General features: G+C 38.0%; 1 protein-coding gene and 1 pseudogene across 1 annotated transcript in view; both read left to right on the top strand.

Annotated features, from left to right (window-relative positions):
- The window catches only part of BRWD1 (bromodomain and WD repeat domain containing 1), a 119,322-nt gene that overhangs the window by 65,192 nt on the left and 32,490 nt on the right, over nt 1-21,640 (top strand). Inside the window, exons 19-27 of the mRNA XM_011984167.1 lie at nt 281-470; nt 4,514-4,639; nt 4,728-4,835; nt 7,539-7,663; nt 8,390-8,472; nt 11,743-11,854; nt 12,473-12,534; nt 18,795-18,950; nt 19,183-19,303. Coding sequence (XP_011839557.1) covers nt 281-470; nt 4,514-4,639; nt 4,728-4,835; nt 7,539-7,663; nt 8,390-8,472; nt 11,743-11,854; nt 12,473-12,534; nt 18,795-18,950; nt 19,183-19,303 — 1,083 coding nt within the window. The remainder of the gene's footprint in view (nt 1-280; nt 471-4,513; nt 4,640-4,727; nt 4,836-7,538; nt 7,664-8,389; nt 8,473-11,742; nt 11,855-12,472; nt 12,535-18,794; nt 18,951-19,182; nt 19,304-21,640) is intronic.
- Nucleotides 668-1,695, top strand: LOC105542588 (annotated as a pseudogene).

Below are 21,640 nucleotides of genomic sequence, written 5' to 3'. Positions count from 1 at the left end.
CATCATATTTTATCTACAGTATACTTAAAATTTTTTTTCAGGTTTATATCCTTCCTTCATTTATAGTGTTAGTGAAGATTTCTCTTTTTCTCTGTCTTTGTTATGATTTTCAGTCACTTCAGTACTTGTTGGTAGTGAGGGGAGAATGCTCAAGTTAAATCTTTCTGGTATCTTCCTTTTCCTTTTTCTCCTCTCTCTGTTCCCTCAATTTTATATGATTGACTTGGTATCATTGCTTATATTCTGGTTCCATTCAACTGAAAGCACTCTCCTTTTCTAGTGACTCTTCATCTAGATATTCCGATTGGACAGCTGATGCGGGCATCAATTTGCAGCCTCCGTTAAGAACATCATGTCGTCGACGAGTTACTCGATTTTGCAGTAGTTCAGAAGATGAAATATCTACTGAGAATTTATCTCCTCCGAAAAGAAGACGAAAGAGAAAGAAAGAAAATAAGCCTAAGAAAGAGGTAAGAAAAATGTATTTTTAAAAATAGCATGTATTGTGATACCCCAGCTTTACCCTATTTCAGATGTTATTTTAACATTTATCGTGATACTGGCATGGTGGTGCCTTGGGTGTCTTGGGCTGTGCTCTGGGGCTGGGCTGGGCGAGCTGTCAGCCCTCCTTCGGGAATCTGCACTCTCAGGGTGCAGCAGACACCTTATGTGTCTTGGGGATTCTGAAGGGCACTGTGGACTCCCCTATCTCCTACTCTCAACCCCTGTGGATAGCAGGAGCTCTGGGGCATGTGGGAAGGAAGGGAGCATCTGTCAGTCCTTTGGAGGGTTGGGTGGGGGCAGATTTTGTGGGACTTATAGGGGAGGCCTTTGATTCACAGATGCGGAGTCCTTTGCAGGACTGGGGCCCTGGTCTCTCCGCGAGAGACTTGGCATCCACCAGTGTCGTTCACTTCTAGTCTTGAGATGGAACTGCCATGACTGCATGTTTCTGGATGTGTCAAAAAGCAGGATTATCTCAAACCTTTAACATCCTGTCTAAGCACAGGTCTGATCAGAGGGCTGGGTACAGGCAGATTGGCCCTGGTGCCCTATGAGGAGACCGTGGGATTGGGGTTGCAGAAATTCCACAAGCCTCTTGCCACCTTTGTGAACCATATGACACAGATCCAGCAGGACAGTCCCAGAGACAACTGGGAATTGCCACGGTGGTTTGGGATGTGGCCATGGTTTTCTCCACATATCTGGAGATGGGAGCTGTGGTGCTCTTGGGCTGCCTCGCAGTGAAACTGGGTGCTGGCATAGGGCTGATAGGCAGTGGCTGCCCTGCTGGGTGCTCATGTGACTATCACAGATCGAAAAGTAGCATTAGAATTTTGTAAATCGAATGGTCAAGGCAGTTTACCTCCTTGTATCCAACCCAGAGCTTTTGTTAAGGAGTTGACTTGGGGAAAGAATTTGGGGAGTTTTTCTCGTAGAGATTTTGACCTGATACTTGGAGCCGACATCATATATTTAGAAGAAACATTCACAAATCTTCTTCAAACACTGGACCATCTCTGTAGCAATCATTCCATGATTCTTTTAGCTTGCTGAATTCACTATGAACAGAATAATGTGAGCAATGCTGGAGAGGCAGTTTACTGTAAGGTTCACTATGATACTGAGAAAGATGTACACACTTACACAGAAGAGAAACCACAGCAAGGACCTACAGTTGGCTATCATTTATAAGAATGCTGTTATTGAGGGTGTCGATTAAGGTCCTTAGAGACAAAACACGTGCAGTTTTAAAACAAAGCAGTCCTTTGTGCCAACGGTGTGATTGATTGATTGATTGATTTTTTGAGAGGAGTCTCTGTCGCCCAGCCTGGAGTGCATTGGTGCCATCTTGGCTCACTGCAGCCTCTGCCTCCTGGGTTCAGGTGATTCTCCTGCCTCAGCTTCCCAAGTAGCTGGGACTACAGGCCCACGCAACCACGCCTGGCTAAGTTTCATATTTTTAGTAGAGACATGGTTTTGTCATGTTGGCCAGGCTGGTCTTGAAGTCCTGACCTCAGGTGATCTGCCTCCCTTAGCCTCCCAAAGTGCTGGGATTACAGGTGTAGACCCACTGTGCCTGGCCATTGCTGTAATTTCTAGTCATATTTACTCACTCTGAAATTCCATTAATGTTAAAAGATTTAGTGTGAGATTTTGGTTCATGCTTCTGTACCCCATATTGCTCCCTCTTGATAAATAGTTTTCACTGATGATGTGAAGCATTGGTATAAAGGCGTCTTTAAACTAGCAAGCTTGTTTCGGCGAGGTTAAATCATACAAATAATTTTAAACACCTTCTGAAATACATTGTATTTAGCCCAGTTTTCTGATTAACATGTTCCCTGAGCTGTTAGTACTATTGAAATCTTTTTCCCCATTTAAATTGTAAATACTCTGGGTTGGTTGAGTGGGATGTGAGTTTTCTGGGGTCTCATATTATGCTTTTTGGCTTAATTTCAGGTTTAAGTATCTAAACAAAGGGATAAGTAAAAATAAAGTTTTAGTTACTTTCTGAGAGTACCTAAAGTCTTGGACTAGAATATAGGTTATCTTTATCAAATCAAAAGCTGTGGTTTTCCCCCTCAGCTTTACCATGTCTCAAATGTTGCTTTAATGTAATTGTTTCCTAAGCTTTCCATGCCTTCTTAATAATATATAGGATAACAGTAAAAAAGATTCTAAGTCTCATCCCTCCATTAAGAGGTTAACTTCCCAAACATAAGCTCCTTCTGTATTGTACTTGTAATTGCTCGTTCAGTGTCTGTATTACCCAGTAGACTGTAAGCTTCTTGAGGGCCAGGAATGCTTCTTTATCTCTCATTGTTGCTTCCCCAGGATCTAGTATTAATATATCAAAACCAAATAATGAAAAAGATACATTCCAGTCAGAGGCTTTTGATTGTTGGTTTAAATGATTGTTATATTGTTTTATGATTGACTTTGATACACTTCATGAAGTCACACATAAACTTTTAAAAAATTATTTGTATGTATGTATGTATTTATTTATTTATTTCGAGATGGAGTCTCACTCTGTCACCCAGGCTGGAGTGCAGTGGTGCCATCTCGGCTCACTGCAACCTCCACCTCCTGGGTTCAAGCAGTTGTCCTGCCTCAGCCTCCCGAGTAGCTGGGACTACAGGCACACACCACCATGCTCGGCTAACTTTTGTATTTTTCATAGAGACAGGGTTTCACCACGTTGACCAGGGTGGTCTTGAACTCCTGACCTCAAGTGATCCACCCGCCTCAGCCTCCCAGAGTGCTGGGATTACAGGTGTGAGCCATGGCGCCTGGCCACGTTACTTTATTATTAACACTTCTCCACCTCCACTGTTCTGAGTAGTGAGCTTGACAGTTAAACCTTTCCAAATCCGAAACTTAAAGAGAAAGCTCTATTTTGCTCAGAATCTCACAGCAACACTTATTTTCTCCTGTCAATTTCAACACTAGTAGTAGACTTCAAGGAATTTTAAGGTGCTTTCCTTTTTGTGTGTGTTATTGCTACATTTACCATTTTCATTTTACATGTCTGTCTTCATACTTGTTTCTTCATTGTAATATCATCCCTATTTATTTGTGTACACTGGGCTGATTTCAAGCAGGTAGTCATTGTTTAAAGATGTTAAGTCGTTGTGTTTATCTATTGCTGTGTATAACAAACCACCCTAAAATTTAGGTGTTTACATGGCAAACATTGCGTATTTCATGTATTGGTGGATCAGGAATTGGGAGCTGATTAATTGGGTGATTTTGGCTCATGAGGTTACAACATGTTGACTGGGGCTGCAGTCATCTGAGGACTTGAGGAGTGTTGGACGTTATTCTTTCTGAGCTTATTCCTGTGGCTGTCGGCCTCAGTTCCTTGCCACACAGGTCTCTCCTTAGCTGGCTGCTTGAGTGTCGTTATGATTTTCCTCAGAGTGAATGATTTAACAGTAGCCAGGGATAAGCCCCAGTGCCATTTATGACCTAGTCTTAGAAGTTGCACATAATCTCATCTGCTTTAGTATATTTGGTAGAAGTGAGTCATTAAGTGTAGTCCACACTTAAGAGGAGGAGACTTCCACTTCTTGAAGAGGAGAGAACTATCAGGGGATTTGTGGGCATATTTTAAAATCACCAGTCTTACAACCTACAGTCAAGAGGAGACTCCCTGTGATGATTAGCCTGTGGTCATACTCAGAGTGGAGTCTTGGCAGAACAGGCTATGTGTAAAAGAGGATTTAGGTTGGGTATTAGCCCCCTAAAGTGGGACGTAAAATAGCACGGAGAATATATGAGAAATTTAGGAGATGATACTAGGAAAATGGTAGGTAGATTTACAATGCTTTTTATAAGTGATATATTCCTACGTAAAGGAACTAAATATATATACTGTGTAAAAACTAATCATTAGATGGACGTGGCAAAAACAGTCATTCTGAATGGTGAAGTTTCTTTTATTTTTCATTCAAAGAGTGCATGCCCCTTTCTAATCTAAGAAACTTTGTTCTCTTCCCGGTGGTAGAATTTGCGGAGGATGACTTCAGGAGAGCTTGGAAATATGGAGCATTTATATGAATTTCATCCTCCAGTTTGGATTACTGACACCACACTTAGAAAATCTCCTTTTGTTCCTCAAATGGGTGATGAGGTGAGAGTAACACAAATTTAAAAACACAAATATGGAACATAAAATTTATATTGCTCTTAATTTTTAAATGCATATTTCCCTTTTGTAGGTAATATATTTTCGACAGGGTCATGAAGCTTATATTGAGGCTGTGAGAAGAAATAATATTTATGAATTGAACCCTAATAAGGAGCCATGGAGAAAAATGGATCTTAGGGTAGGACAATGGCATTATTAAATCATTAAACATTTTAGCACATATATAGTTAAATTATTTACAAATCTATTTAAAAACCTGTTGGAAACATATTTTATTACTTTCTTTCCTACTTGATAACATTTCTGCTATAACCAAACCTTAAGATCCTGTGGGAATGGCTTGTCAATGGGCAAAATTTGTATGTTGCTGATTGGTATGTAAAACGTTAAATGCAACAACCTAGAGTTTCAGAAAGGCAGCTTGGCAATATATATATTATCAATCTTAAAAATGTTATGTACCCAAGACAGATTTTCAAAGGGAGAAATGCAAGTTTTCAAAAGAAGAAACAAAAATTGGAAGAAAGGTTTAACCTCATGGATATTAAAATAAGGAAATAATAATTTTACCTTTTCAGTACTTAGCCAATTTTGTGATTTTGTTTGTTTTTAGCTCAAAAAAGAATTCCACATTTTAGCAAGTGGCAAAGATGTTGGTTTGTTAACAGTTATTCAGATTGCTGGTGGGGTGTGTGAAGTGGTCCAGGCTTTCTAGAGGATATTTTGGCAATAGGAGTTGAAACTGAAAAATATTTGGAACTTTTAATTCTGTGATTTTACTCCTCTGGTAATTTGGAAAACAAACAGAAATGCTTGTAAATACATGAGTATTGTAGTTCACTCACTGTTTACAGAAACAAAGCTGGAAAAAAAAATCAAATATTCCACAATAGTGAATTAACCAAATCATGGTGCATTCACACAGTCACTTACTGTGTACAGCCCATCTTGTACTTGAAGGTTGAAAAATATTTGTGGAATGAATGATGGATACATTTACACAGTGTATTACTAATAGGAGAAATGGGACGTGAAATTGTATTTCTGGTTATGATAGCAAAATTTTAAAAACATTTGTAGCCAATCAAAAGAAAAACATCAAAATGTCAATGGTGATGATCTGTGGGGTAGTGTTACACATGTTTTTTATTTTTTATATTTTTATTCTGCACATTTTGATACTTTTAAAAACTTAGAACATGAAGAAAATACTAATTATTTTAACAAAGATAGCTGTTTTTAACACTTATATTCAACTTAATGACTCTGCTTCTATGAGTTAGGCTTTATATACATTTGAGGTTTTATTTATGTCTAACTTAGGACTATGTACCTAAGTACAGTCCATCCTCATTATTCTTGGATTCTGTATTTGTGAACTGCATGCTTGCTTTATTTGTAATCCCCAAAACAGTATTCTTGGAGCCTTTTGGTCATTTCTGTACATGCTCAGGGTGGTGAAAAATTTGACTTGCCTGACGAGCATGTTTCTAGTTGAGGTTGAACAAGGTGTTGCTCTGCCTTCTTTTTTTAGCTCTCGCACTGCAAACAAGTGTCCTTTTCATGGTCTGTTCAGTGCCACATATTTTCCATTTTTGTGCTTTTTGTGGTCACTTTGCTGTTTAAAATGGCCCCTAAGTATAGTGCTGACATGCTGTCTAGTGTTCTTAAGTGCTAGAAGGCTGAGATGTGCCTTATGGAGAAAGTGTGTTAGACAAGCTTCATTCAGGTATCAGTTAAGTGTTTGCAGATCAACAGCATATTAAATAAGGTACCTTTAAACAGAAACACATAAAGCCAGGTTATGTACATGCTGGTTTACTACAGTGTTGGGACCAGAATTTTGCAGGAGCCTATCCCTGTATATCCTCTACAGCACCGATTTAGTATTTTCGTGTTCTAGATGACTTTATAGAACATAACTACTGTGAATGATGGGAACTATGCTTAGCACTTTGGTAGATTATAATAATAACATTTGTTCAGTGAATAAGTGGATGAATGATCTGTTGTATTCCTAGTATCAGAGAAGCAGACATTGAGGGGAGGGTTGACTATGGCAAATCCATTTGATGGATACTCCATCCAGGTAGGGACTTTCACCTGTTTCCTGTCCCTACTGCCTAGAAGAGGTCATAGTATATGGTAGATTCTCAACAAATATTACTTAATGTATTAGGCAGAAATTTAATATCAGGATTTTGAAGAACACTTAGGAATAAGTAGAATGCTTACACATTTTCACTGCATAATATAAAACTATATAAATAGAAATGTGCATTGGCTGGGTGTGGCAGGTCACACCTATAATCCCAGAGCTTTGGGAAGCTGTTGTGGGAGGATCACTTTGAGCCCAGGAGTTCGAGACTAGTCTGGACAAAATAGGGAGACCCTGTCTCTACAAATAATAAAAAAGTAGCTTGGTGTGGTGGCATGTTGTACCTGTAGTCAGTCCCAGCTACTGGGGAAGCTGAGGTGGGAGGATTGATTGAGCTCAGGAGTTTGAGATTGCAGTGAGCCATGATCGTGCTACTGCCCTCCAGCCTGGGCAGAACAGTGAGACCCTGTTTCCAAAACAAAGCCAGAAGGAAATATGTTAGATTTTTAACAGCGGTTGTTGTTAGATATTACGCTAATCAGAGATTTGTGTTTTCAGTCTTATACTTTTATAGTGTATTTTCTAAAGGATGTTCTTTGTATTAGAAACTATATTAAATATGTGGAGATTAGCAAAATTGAATGTAATTAATGGTATTGATTAAACTTGTCTGCTGGTTTGGAAGCCTAAATTATGAGTTTACTTAATATAACAGTATGTGGAGAATTATAGTATTAAGGAATTGCTTTTATTTTAACCATTAAAAATATATGTCTGTTAAAGGATCAAGAATTGGTTAAAATAGTTGGAATACGATATGAAGTTGGGCCCCCTACACTCTGTTGCCTCAAACTAGCATTTATAGATCCAGCAACTGGAAAACTTATGGACAAATCTTTCTCTATTAGGTATGTATTATTTTTTAAAATGGAATTATTTAAATTTAAATTTGCCATTTTGCTGATGTAATGATTAGCATGCCCTTCCCATTCAACTCCAGGGTAACTAGTAGAGCACTGTGGATAGCCTAAGATGTGGCTCGAGTTTCTGATGGCTAGGAAACCCATCTCCCACACTGAAGTCATAGTAGGCATGTCACAGTTATGGTTAAGTGTGGGCAGTCTGTTTTATATGGTTTTCATGCCACTTACATAGGTGGAGATTTCTGACATATAGGCCACATTTTTTCTGCCCTTTGTGTTTGAAAAAATTCAGAATAAATAATTTCCTACACCTAATAGGGTTACCACTAGTCACATGTGGCTGTTGCTCACTTGAAATGTGGATGATTTGAATTAAATGTGTTAAATGAGACTTGGCACAGTATGAGGGATAAACTTTTTTTTTAAAAGAAATGAATGTGTTGTGAATGTACACATTGCATTTTGAAGACTAGTTATGAAGAAAAAATATGTAAGATATCTCGTTTTGATTACATATTGAAATATTTTGGATGTATTTAAAATATGGTATGAAATTTACTGGTTTTTAAAAATTTCACTTTTAAAATATAGCTGGTTGAAAATTGAGAATTACAATTGTAGATCTCATTATGTTTCTTTTGGACAGTGTTGCTTTTAGACTATATAACCTGCTATGTAGAGAGTTTAATGATTTTTTAAATTTTTGTCTAGATATCATGATATGCCAGATGTTATTGACTTTCTTGTATTGCGTCAATTTTATGATGAAGCAAGACAGAGGAATTGGCAGTCTTGTAAGTCTATCCTTACTAAGTTTTATATACCCTTAAAAATTAATCTCATGTTTTATTGGTCTAACTTTTTGGCTGTGGGACTCTTACTTATAGTGTATACAAACATGTAAATACTGGAAGAGATATAAGTGACCTATAAATATATTTTACTTAACACTTGGTACTTACTGATTATGCAGACTTTTTTGGCGGGCGGCGGGGCAGGTCGGGCAGTGTCTCCCTGTGTTTCCCAGGCTGGAGTGCAATGGCGTGATCTGAGCTCACTGCAACCTCCGCCTCCCAGTTCAAGTGCTTCTCTTGCCTCAGCCTCCTGAGTAGCTGGGATTACAGGTGCGTGCCACTATGCCCAGCAAATTTTTGTATTTTTAGTAGAGACAGGGTTTCACCATGTTGGTCAGGCTGGACTTGAACTCCTGACCTCGTGATCCACTCACCTCTGCCTCCCAAAGTTCTGGGATTACAGGCGTGAGCCACCGTGTGCGGCCCGATTATGTAGACTTTTTAGACAAGCAACTTTTCTTCTGTTCTTCTGGTTCATAACATTTGGAAAAGATTATTTTCACTCCTTGACTATAGGCCAGAGTAGACATACTTCCTTTCAGACTTCCTTGTACTATATTGTATATAATTATCTTTGATGTAACATTGGTATAATTTATACAATTATACCAGGATCTAGAATGATCAGAAGGCTGAAAAGTAATTTCAGATTTCACACTGAAAATGTTCTGGTATACCCAAGTATTTCACCCTTGATATCGTAACAGTGTAGACTTAAATGAGAAGACTTGACACTGTTTCATTAAGAAATAAAAAATGCATATACACTTACACTTTATAACCATGTAATGTATAGGTGGACAGAAAAATTAAACTAAAATTACCTCAATGTAATTTTACACATTTGAGTAAAATTACACATTGGAGTAATTTTGGTACCTCAATGTAGGCACTAAATTACTCGAATGTGATTTTTGTGGTGATCATTTAAGGAGGACTCGCTAATTCAGAGTTGTGTAGATCATTAATCTCAGGATATAACGGATAATTGAATGAAGTCATTAGGCTGGGTGGTAATAACAACTGTAGTACCTGTTTCACAGGTGTACAAATATATGTTCGGTATGGAATGCTATCCTGGGAGCCTGTTTACTGAGTTAGAAATAGGATGGTTCATTCTTTTATCAGTTCTTGGATTTTTGTTGGAAATACTAAGTTTTACCCAGGCTGTGTCATCTGGTGTACACATTCATAAATGATATTAAGACATTGATCTTTCTAGTTACTGCAGCTTCTTTCTTTTCTTCTGTTTTTGAACACAAGGTCTTGCTCTGTTGCCCAGGCTGAAGGGCAGTGATGCAATCAGAGCTCACTGCAGCCTCAGCTTCCTGGGCTTAAGTGATCCTGTCACCTCAGCTTCCTGAGTAGATGGACCACAGGTGTGCACGACCATGTGCAGCTAATTTTTAATTTTTTTGTGGAGACAGGGTCTTGCCGTATTAGCCCAGGCTGGTTTTGAATTCCTGGGCTCAAGCAATCCTCTTGCCTCAGCCTCCCTAAAGTGTAGGAATTACAGACGTGAGCCACCATATCTGGCCATTGCTACCTTTTTCTGTGGGTACTACAAGGCGGCAAATTTTAGATAAAGTCCCTCATCATCCTCATCTGACATGAAAGATTGTCAGGGCATGTGGCTCCTCTTTATAGATTATTGTCCTGGTAATATCTACACAAGTAATCAGGATTATTTTGGGAGTAGATGAAGAGAAAATTTTTCTTGAAGAAAAACATACAGCCACAAAAATAACATGAAGCAACATTAGCAGGTTGTATAGTTGTGTTCCAAATAACTTTAAAGTTTCCCAGCTATTATGATTTTTCAGTCCCCATGAGAGCAAAAAAGAGGCTCTCATTTTTGCCAACATGTCCATTAAATTTTTTTAAAACTGAATTATCTACAGTTAAACTCTAGAGATGGAGTCCCAAATGCCTCCTGTAATTTAGAGGTTTTTGTTTTATTTTTGTGGTTGAGAAATTACTGGACCAGACGTGTTAATACTACACTTTAATTCATTTTGCTCCCCCATTTTTGCTCTTACCTTTTTGCATGGAATTTGAGTAGTATGGCAAGAAGAATTTGCTTGTTTTCATTTTTGCAGTGGATTTTAATCCTTCTCTTGAAAGGCCAAAGTAGGTTTATTTGAAAAGTCTTAACATAAGATTACCAGGGTGATCAGCTAGCAAAGACATAGAAAAGACACTTTTATTATGAGAAAACTTAATTTTTAAAGGCTCCTTTTTATTTAAAGGGTTGTTTTTGTATGAAGAAATATTTTTATCTAAACTGAAATTATCTTCTAGTATTAGGTAAATAGCAAGAAAAATATACACTTAATTTTTTATATCAAAGACTCACTCTCCTAACATGTTTTTGTATTAGGCCTCAAAATTGAGGCAGCTGATTTTTATTACAATAATTTATTATTACATTCAGTTGTAATTAATGTTTATTAAATTAGGGTATTAGAGATTTGGACAAAATCATAGTGTGGTTTATCTCAAATTATAAGTTTAAAGCTGTAACAGTCTCCTTAGATTTCTTTCAGGGGCTATGGTTTCAAGTGATTTTGAAGTAAAATATATGTAAAACTCATGTTTACATACGTTTGAAAATATACTAAAGACTAAAACATGTAGGTCTAGTAGTTGTGGCATTATTTTTTTTAAACCTTTGAAGAACTCACTGTAAGCATACTTTAATTATTCAAGACCGTTTGCCAGGTATATTATATTCTTTCTTGGGGATAAATTGTAGCTTTAACTTTGATTTGTTTCTATAAAACTTCCCTTGAGAAAAGAATTGTTGATCTATATACCGAAGAATCATCAGTGCTGGATAGGTGACTTTTGTTCTTTCTTTTAATTGGTTTTGTTTTGTAAATGGTGGGAAGGGTAAGAGGGAAGAGATATAGTTACTACAGCAGTTCATGTTTGTATAGTAATGAATGCTAAACACAGATCTAGTGCAGTTTATTTCACTGGTCGAAGTCTTAGTCTTAGAGTTGTTGAATACATCTAGAAAGCCATTTAATCTAAATGTTAATTTTTTTATTCCATATTTTTCTTGGTTTGTTTAGGAGCTCTGCTTGCCTGTTTTTGTATTGCGATTTTGGCTTCTTTTTTATCTGTATCATATGGTATTTTGTAGATTAAAAAATGTTAATGAGTGTTAGCAGAGAAATGCCTCAGACTTGATCATTTCTCTCCTAGGTGACAGATTCCGCTCTATTATTGATGATGCTTGGTGGTTTGGAACAGTGTTAAGTCAAGAGCCATATCAACCACAGTATCCTGATAGTCATTTCCAGTGTTATGTTGTTAGGTTTGTATACAGATGAAAACTAATCATTTACAAGTAATTCAGTGTGGCAGGTTGTTGTATGAATAATACATTTCTGGTTTTTAAAAAAAACATGGTTTTTATCTGTCATTAAGTCATGTCAGGCTGACCTGAAATGTCTCTCAGACATGCACCTTCCCTTTGTTTCCTATTCACTAGTACTCCCCTTGGTTCAGGTTCTGCTTGCTTCCCTGGAACTATTTCTGTAGCCACATTTCCTTTGCCTCGTATTGTCAGTGTCCTAGTTCAGAAGCAGATATTATATCATTAATCTTCTTCAAATAAACCTTTGATGCCTTTTCATTGGCAATGGAATAAAAACCACTGATTGTGGCTGTGGTGGAATTCAAGGCTTCATGCCTTGTCTTTGAGTTATTGTTCACTTTGGGTGCAAGCCGCATAGGATTTCTGGTTTTGTTCTTAAACCTGTTATTTTAATAATATATCCTTCTTAAAAAAATTTACTGTTAATATTTAAAATTGTATTGTTGCAGTGAGGTTAATTTTCATATTTTGTATCTTTTACTTTTATAATGGATACCTATTATCCACATTTTGTTTTCATGAAAGGCTAACCAGAGATTTGTTGTTTTTTAACAGGTGGGATAATACTGAAATTGAAAAACTTAGCCCATGGGACATGGAACCAATTCCTGATAATGGTATATATATTTGTTAAATAATGAAAACATTTTATTTTTAAATAAATAAATAAATACCTTAGTAGTTTGCTGTCATTTCTCATGTAACCCTGCATTGAACTTAACTCCTGGCTGGGCGCCATGGCTCATGCCTGTAATCCCAGCACTTTGGGAGGCCGATGCAGATGGATCACTTGAGATCAGGAGTTTGAGACCAGTTTGGACAACATGGTGAAACCCCATGTCTTACTAAAAATACAAAAAATTAGCCGGACATGGTGGCGTGTGCCTGTAATCCCAGCTACTTGGGAGGTTGAGGCAGGAGAATCGCTTGACCCCGGGAGGCAGAGGTTTCAGTAAGCTGAGATCGCGGCCACTGCACTCCAGCCTAGGCGACAGCAAGACTCCATCTCAGAAAAACAGCAACAACAAAATCCAAAAAACGTAAATCCTTCATGTAGCGTCTACTTTTCCTACCTCATTCTTAATCTTTTACCTTTGGTCTTCCTTCAAGGAAAAGATCAAACTTGACTTCCGTCTTCTGCCTTACCTCAAGTTGTCTTATTATGGATTTTCTATTCTTTTCCTGTGAGAAATAGACAACTATTTAAAGCCAGCCTGTTCTCCAGTGCTACCATCCCACTGCTGTTGCCTTCCAAGGGCCTGGTACCTACACTTAGCTCATCCCCTTCAACAATTTTAATTTCCTCCTACCTTTCTCCAGTCAGGTTTGAATATGTCTCTTATACCTTACATTTGACTTCATCAATCATTTTTGTTACTAAATTATTTCCCTTTTGCTAAACTTTTTGAAAGGGTACTCTATATCTCCTGCTTCCATTTTGTTCACCACCAGGCTTTCTTTATGTAAGTGTTTTTACTGATTTGTAACATCCTTTGATGTTTTTCTCTTTTTATTTATAATTTTCAAGAAAATCTCGGAATATCTGCATTTTGATACTTCTTTTCAATATGTACTCTCCGTTTTTTTTTTTTTTTTTTTTTTGAGATGGAGTCTCCGTCTGTCGCCCAGGTTGGAGTGCAGTTGCACAGTCTCGGCTCACTGCAAGCTCTGCCTCCTGGGTTCACGCCATTCTTCTGCCTCAGCCTCCCGAGTAGCTGGGACTACAGGTGCCCGCCACCACGCCCGGCTAATTTTTTGTATTTTTTTTTTAGCAGAGACGGGGTTTCACCATTCACAGGATGGTCTCAATTTCCTGACCTTGTGATCCGCCCGTCTCGGCCTCCCAAAGTGCTGGGATTACAGGCATGAGCCACCGCGCCAGGCCTGTGTACTCTCCATTTTTTATAGCACTTTAAAAAACTTCATTTTGAGATAATTTCAGACTTAAAAAATGTTACAAAAATAGTACAAGGATTTTCTAAATACCTAGATTTCCCTTCTTATACAGCTAGCACATTGCAGTGATCAAAATCAGGAAATTATTATTAACATGATACTATTGTCTATAGACTTTATTCAGATTTTGTCTGTTTCACTAATATCCTTTCACATTTTGGATTTAATTGTCATGTCGTCTTAGTCTTCTTTAATCCGGTATCCCTCAGTTTTTCACTGTCTTTCACGACTTTAAGGCTTTTGAAGATTACTGGGCAGTTATTTTATACCATTTCCATTAGTTTGGGTTTGTCTGATGTTTTTTCTCGATTAAATTTAGGTTTTGCATTTTTGGCAAGAATGTCAGAGAAGTAATGTGTCTTTCTCAGTGCATTATTTTAGGAGGCACATGATGTCAATCTGTCCATTAATTGAGTGTTAACTTTAATAGTTTGATTTAGGGGGTATGTGTCAGGTGTCTCCAGTGTGAAGTAAATACTTTTTCCATTGTAATTAGTGTCCCATGGGGATATATTTATGCGTTGCAAATAATCCTGTTTCTTATCCTGCTCCACTCACTAATTGTAGCATCCGTTGATGATTCTTGCCTCAAATAATGATTTTTTTCCATTGTCTTATATTTATTAGTTAGAATTCTACTATAAGATACACCTCCTTTCCCATTTATTTATATTAGTATGTACTCAGATTTTTGTAAAATAAAATCAGTGCTCAATTGTTATCATTATTTTGTTGCTACCTTATTGCAGATTTGGCCACTGGGAACCTCTTCAAGTTGACTCCTATGTCCATTTGATAGTTTCTTTTAAATCGCCTTTGAGTGTTTTCATAGCTTCTGGCACTATTCAGTGTTCAAGGCTCACCTTGTAGTTTCCCTACCTCAGCTGTGGAATCAGGCAGTTTTTCGGTGGCCGTGGCCTGTTTCATTGGAGAATGGCATTTAGAAACCAAGATATTTCTTGTTATTGATGAATAATATTCCATTGTATGGATATAACACATTGTATTTATCCATTTATCAGTTGATGGGCATTTGGATTGCTTCCATTAATTGGCTATGAATAGTGTTTCTGTGAACTTCATGTGCAAGTCTTTTTTCTTTTGGGTACATATGTATGAGTGGCTTTGCTGGGTTACATGGTAACTCTGTTTAACCTTTTGAGGGCTGACAGATGGTTTTTTGGAGCAGGGATACCATTTTACATTTCCAGCAGCAGTGTATGTGTGTTCCAGTTTTTTCACATCCTGGACACTTGTTTTTTTTAACTTATAGGAAGTATTATTGTGGTTGTGATTTGCCTTTCTCTGATGCCTAATGATACTGAGCATTTTTTCCTTTGCTTACTGGTCATTTTTATGTCTTTGTAGAAATGTTCAATTTCTTTTTCTTTCTTTTCTTTCTTTCTTTTCTTTTTGAGACAGTCTCCCTCTTTGCTCAGGTTGAAGTGTAGTGGTGCAATCACGACTCACTGCAACCTCCACCTCCCAGTTGGTTCTTGTGCTTCAGCCTGCTGAGTAGCTGGAACTATAGACATGTGCCACCCAGCTGTTTCACCATGGTGGCCATACTAGACTTGAACTCCTGGCCTCAAGTGATCTGCCTGCGTTGGCCTCCCAAAGTGGTGGAACTACAGGCGTGAGCCACTGAGCCTGGCTGAGAAACATTCAGATTCTTTACTCATTTTTAACTGTGTTATCCATTAGTTTTGGATATCATAATTTCTTCTGTTCCCTTAAATAGTCTCTGTATCTCGGGGCTTTTCTGGTTTTGTTTTTTTTTGTTTTGTTTTATTTTCTTTTACTGTTTCATTAGGATAATTTTTATTGCTGTGTCTACACTATGTTAGTGTAAAATTTTTTCCATATACATCTTTTTAGTTTTATGTTTGAAAACATTAGTTATTATTGCTTTGTTTCATGAAATATTAGCTACACTTACAGAGTAAATCATATAAGTACATCACATATTTGTTTCATACACATTTCCTGAATGCCTACCGTTTGGGGGGCATCAAGTTAGGCACGAAATAGCCATTATGAGAAAAAAAAGATTTAGTTTTTCCCCTCAATGATTATATACATTCAGAAATGAATAACACATACTGTGCTCTTTTGAAATTTTTTTTTTTCTTAAGACATAGTTTTGCTTTGTCACCCAGGCTGGAGTGCAGTGGTGCAATCTCGGCTCACTATAACCTCCACCTCCCAGATTCAAGTGAGTCTCCTGCCTCAGCCTCTTTAGTAGCTGGGACTACAGGTGTGTGCCACCATGCCTGGCTAATTTTTGTATTTTTAGTAGAGAGAGGGTTTTGCCATGTTGGCCAGGCTGGTCTTGAATTCCTGACTTCAAGTGATCCCCCTGCCTTGACCTCCCAAAGTGCTGGGATTACAGGCATGAGCCACCATGCCTGGTGTTGAATCTTTTTATATTTTTATATTATATGTTTATATTTTCTTTTGGAATGTCTTATTTGCTTTTCTCACCAGCCAATGTATTATAGTATTCACCTTATTGCTTGTGGTTTTCATCTCTAAAAGTTGGATTTGGTTGTGTTTCATGTCTTCCATTTATATATGTTTTTAATGAACATGTGTAATATAATAACTACATGTCTTTGCTAATTCTAACATATGTGACAATTCTGGTTGGTTCATTAATCTCTTCATTATGGGTATTTCCTAATATATTACCTGCCTTATAATTTTAAATATTATGTCAGACATTGTGAATTTTACCTTGTTGGGTGCTGTATATTTTTGTATTCCTGTAAGGGTTAAACTTTGTTCTGTCACACAATTAAGCTAGTCGGAAACAATTTTATCTTTTTAAGATATGGTAGATGGGTTTGGAGCAGTGCTTATCCTAGAACTGATTTACTTCTGACTTCTTAGGCAAGACCCTTTTATGCAGTCTATCCATTGCTCTGTGAATCATGCAGCTTTTCAGTCTGGCTGGGGAGAACAGGCATGGTTGCTGGCCCTTTTGTGCATCAGGCCTTTGTTATCACAGATCTTTCATTTGGTTCTTTTCCTGGCTTCCTGTCGTTTCTTCACGCATGTGGGTTGATCAGTGTTCACCAGAATACTTGAGGAGACCAGTCCAGGCAACATAGTGAGATCCCTTTTCTCCCCATTAAAACAGACACGCACACACACCACTTTCTCCCTACCAAAACATACCCACCCACACCCCTTGCCCAAAGTCACAGTTTTTAGGTGGTATAGATGTGATTTGAACTCATATCCCGGCTTTGATAAACCAGTGTTTTTTAAAGCACTTTATGTTGCCTGTCCATACAGCCTCTTTCCTCTTCCTTTTGATGAGATAAAATATTGAAAGCATAACTGTGAATTACAGTATAAAAATACACATTTTAGCTTATTAGGGCAGTGGGATGTCTCCGCCCTCTTCCCCCACATCTCTTTTATGTTCATGCAGAAAATAAAATGGAAATCCTTTTTCTTTTTGCAAGAACATGAATTATAAGCTTATAGGAATCATTTATCATCCATGTTTAAAAAATTTCCATCTCTCAGCTGAAAGACTACATCATATGAGTTAATTCTAATAGGTCAACTTTATTGAAGTTAAGAGCATTCCCAAAGGATGCTCTGTATAAAACTTGTGTGTATGTTTGCAGGAATCTTAACGGATATGGTTCTAGAGGAAATGCTCCCATGAGCATTCTCTCCACCATTTAGCAGCTGTTAAAATGAGGCACTTCCCAATGCCCTTGTTCCCTCATTGTGAACGTGCTCTGGTAGTCAGTACACAGTAGATGACATTTCTTATTTTTATGTTAGAACTGATATTCAATAAGCTAAAATATTCTCAGCTTCCTCAGATTCTTTCTTTCTCTCTCTCTCTTTTTCTTTCTTTCTTTCTTTTTTTGGAGACAGTCTCGCCCTGTTGCCCATGCTGGAGTGCAATGGCACAATCTTGACTCACTGCAACCTCTGCCTCCGGGTTCAAGTGATTCTCCTGTCTCAGCCTCCCTAGTAGCTGAGATTACAGGCGTGCCCCACCACAGCTGGCTAATTTTTGTATTTTTAGTAGAGACGTGGTTTTGCCATGTTGGCCAGTCTGGTCTTGAACTCCTGACCTTGGGCAGTCCACCCACCTTGGCCTCCCAAAGTTCTGGGAATACAGGCGTCATTCACCCCACCCGCTTCTCCTTATTTTTCAAAAAATACCAGTCTGTTTCACTTGAGCTTTAAAATTTAAGAAAATTAGCCATTTGTCATGTGGGATTATTTTATCCATTTTGACTTGACTTTTTTTTTTTTTTTGGAGACGGAGTCTCGCTCTGTCGCCCAGGCTGGAGTGCGGTGGCAGGATCTCAGCTCACTGCAAGCTCCGCCTCCCGGGTCCACGCCATTCTCCTGCCTCAGCCTCCCGAGTAGCTGGGACTACAGGCACCCGCCACCTCGCCCGGCTAGTTTTTTTTGTATTTTTTAGTAGAGACGGGGTTTCACCGGGTTAGCCAGGGTGGTCTCGATCTCCTGACCTCATGATCCGCCCGTCTCGGCCTCCCAAAGTGCTGGGATTACAGGCTTGAGCCACCGTGCCCGGCTTGGAACTGTATGTAAGCTTAAAATTTTGAATATTGTCAGGTTCAGTTTGTGTTTTCAGAGGCCTTGGGGTTAAGTTTGCCTCCTTGAAGAAATAGACTGAAAACTGCAATACTGGCACTCTTATTTTTAATTTTTAATTTGTTAGGGTAGGTAGATTGTGTTTTTACCTGAATGTAAGCAATCTGTTGATCTCAGTGAGTAATTTTAAAAGAGTTGCACATTTGAACTCTATTTTTGACTGTGGAGATAACCTAGTTTTATAAGCTTTGAAAACTGAATTTTAATACAGTATATATTTATTTTTTGTTTTTTTTCTTCCCCTCTTTGTTTTTTATGGTATATATAGTTGATCCACCTGAAGAATTAGGAGCTAGTATTTCTGTCACATCAGATGAGCTAGAGAAATTGCTGTATAAACCACAAGCTGGTGAATGGGGTCAGAAATCAAGAGATGAAGAATGTGATAGAATTATCAGTGGTATAGATCAACTTTTGAATCTTGGTAAGTTTTTTTTGTTTGTTTAGGATGAAAATTTTTTTTCAATTTTTTTCATAAAGGTATTTAAAAACACTAGCATAATTGAGGTTTCTGTTCTTTTCTACATTTTGTATTGGTTATCTTTTAATTTAGTCTGTAATGTTAAATGTAGCCATATCTTATGAATGATTTCTAGAGAAGTGCCACTAAAGGCAATGGATTTATTGATTAAAAACTCTCCTGTCTTCCCTAACAGATATAGCAGCAGCTTTTGCAGGCCCTGTTGATCTGTGTACATACCCGAAGTACTGTACTGTAGTAGCTTATCCAACTGATCTTTACACAATTCGAATGAGACTTGTTAATCGATTTTACAGGTTAGTAGAAACCTGCTTTCAAAATAGTTTAAAAAGCTATATTTGGCAATATTGACTAGGGTAAACAAAGGAAGAGATAGTGGTAGAATTGGGGGCTGATGAACATTTTTGTTTCATTATTCTCTTTCATTGTCAGATGGTGTTAGATGTCCATGGGTAGGTGTGGGTAGGGCCGGGCAGAAGATTGACTACCATATTTCACCCTCGATTTTTTTTTCAGTGATTATTTCCATATCACTGAAATTTTACTTTTATCCCATTTATTTCAGTAACATTTCACTGGTACTTTTCTATCCTCATATATGATTGAAGACATAATTTGTTTTAAAATTAACAGCCACAATTGAAGAAACAGTTGTTTTTCTAATCACGTAACTGAGCTGCAGAATCTTAAGGCCTCAATAAATGTTGTGTCTTATTATTTGAACAATAAGACCTTCTATTTTAATTATTCTTGGTAAATAGTGGTTTTTTTTCCTCCAGTGGTTTTCATTTGCCACACTCATGACAGATGGTTTAACAGGGTGACTACTGCTCCCAGGAAATTCTGTCAGATGAATCCTCATTTCCAGTGCAGCAGCTGTTGGCAGTCTTTCATCAAAAGTCCGTCCATCAGGAGTTACCTATTGTGATTGGCCAAGTAATTTTGCTTTGGCTGCCAGGGCTTCATTCTGTTGAATATGATATTCCTGAAATCTCTTGGATAATCTTTGTGTCATTTAAAAATATTTTTGTAGGAGGCCAGGTGCATTGGCTTATGCCTGTAATCCCAGCACTTCGTGAGGCCCAGACAGGTGGATCACCTGAGGCTAGGAGTTTGAGACCAGCCTGGCCACCATGGTAAAACCCTGTCTCTACTGAAAATACAAAAATTATCCAGGCATGGTGGCACGTGTCTGTAAGCCCAGGTACTTGGGAGGCTGAGGCAGGAGAATCGCTTGAACCCGGGAGGTGGAGGTTGCAGTAAGCTGAGATCGTGCCACTGCACTCCAGCCTGGGTGGCGGAGTGAGACTCTGTCTAAGCAATTAAAAAAATAATAATAATAAAATAAATATTTTTGTGGGAGCTAAATGATAAGACCACATGGACACAGGGGAACAAAACACACTAAGGCCTTTTGGAGGGTGAGAGGAAGGAGAGGATCAAAAAAAACAACTCATGGGTGCTAGGCTTAATACTTGGGTGATGAAATAATCTGTGCAACCAACCCCTGTGACACAAGTTTCCCTGTGTAACAAACCTGCACTTGTACCCCTGAACTTAAAAGTTAAATATATTTCTGTCAGCAGTGTTCTGAACAGGTGGTCTCTTCAGACTTTACTTTTGTTGTGGTCTTTAACACAGTCCAAAAAGCAGATTTCTGTAAGTTTATTGTAGGTCCCAAGAAATTCCTTAAACTGTTCTGAGTAGATTCTGTTATTTACACAGCCATATACTTCCAGCCTTTCTGGTGCATGAGTTTCCTTTCTACTCTGGAAAAATAGTTGTTCAATCTTTCCTTGAGTGTCTCCAGTAAGGCCTGATATCTTATTTAAGCACAGGCTCTCACATCCGACATCAGTAGGAGGCTGAGAGTTGTGGGGCTGGTCAGGCCTGGCTAGAGAAGGGAAGGTCCGAGTCAGGGCCTCAACCCTCAATCTTTAGTAATCTGTTTTTCTTAGAAATTTTGTTAAGTTGTTAGATACTGTATTTTTTTTCTTTGTATGTTTAAATTTCTATTTAACTACATTTAAAAATAATATTTATATAGTTAATACTTGGTCTCTTTGGCCTTTGGAAGATTAATTTCCCAGAGGCACTGACTTTTTATCTTTGGCTTCTGGAACACTGGTAAGTATAAAATTTCCTATTCTTAATGATTTTTACAGCAGTTGATTGTATTTTAACTTATAATTCAACTAGTTTAACAAATTATAAAAAGTCATCTTGAGTCCGCATTATTGATGTAATTTATCTCTGTAATTTAACACTGGAATGTGCGTTCCACTCAGAAACCACTGGATCGTTTACAGTGAGACTGAAGCTCTTAGTTTTTGTTTGTTTGTTTTTTTGTTTGTTTTTGAGATAGAGTCTTGCTCTGTCACCTAGGCTGAAGTGCAGTGGCATGATGATAGCTCACTGTAGCCTCGACTGCCAGGCTCACGTGATCCTCCCATCTCAGCCTCTTGAATAGCTGGGACTACAGGTGCGCACCGGTACACCTGGCTGATTTTTTCATTTTTATTTTTGGTAAAGATGGGGTTTTGCCATGTTGTCCAGGCTGATCTTGAACCCCTGGGCTCATGCTGTCCTCCTGCCCTGGCCTCCCAAAGTGTTGGTGAGTCACCTTGCTGGGC

This window comes from Mandrillus leucophaeus, unplaced genomic scaffold, assembly GCF_000951045.1.
Source record: "Mandrillus leucophaeus isolate KB7577 unplaced genomic scaffold, Mleu.le_1.0 Scaffold262, whole genome shotgun sequence".
Classification (NCBI taxonomy): domain Eukaryota; kingdom Metazoa; phylum Chordata; class Mammalia; order Primates; family Cercopithecidae; genus Mandrillus; species Mandrillus leucophaeus.
The sequence above is the reverse complement of the archived record's forward strand: the minus strand, read 5'-3'. Positions and strand labels throughout refer to the sequence as shown.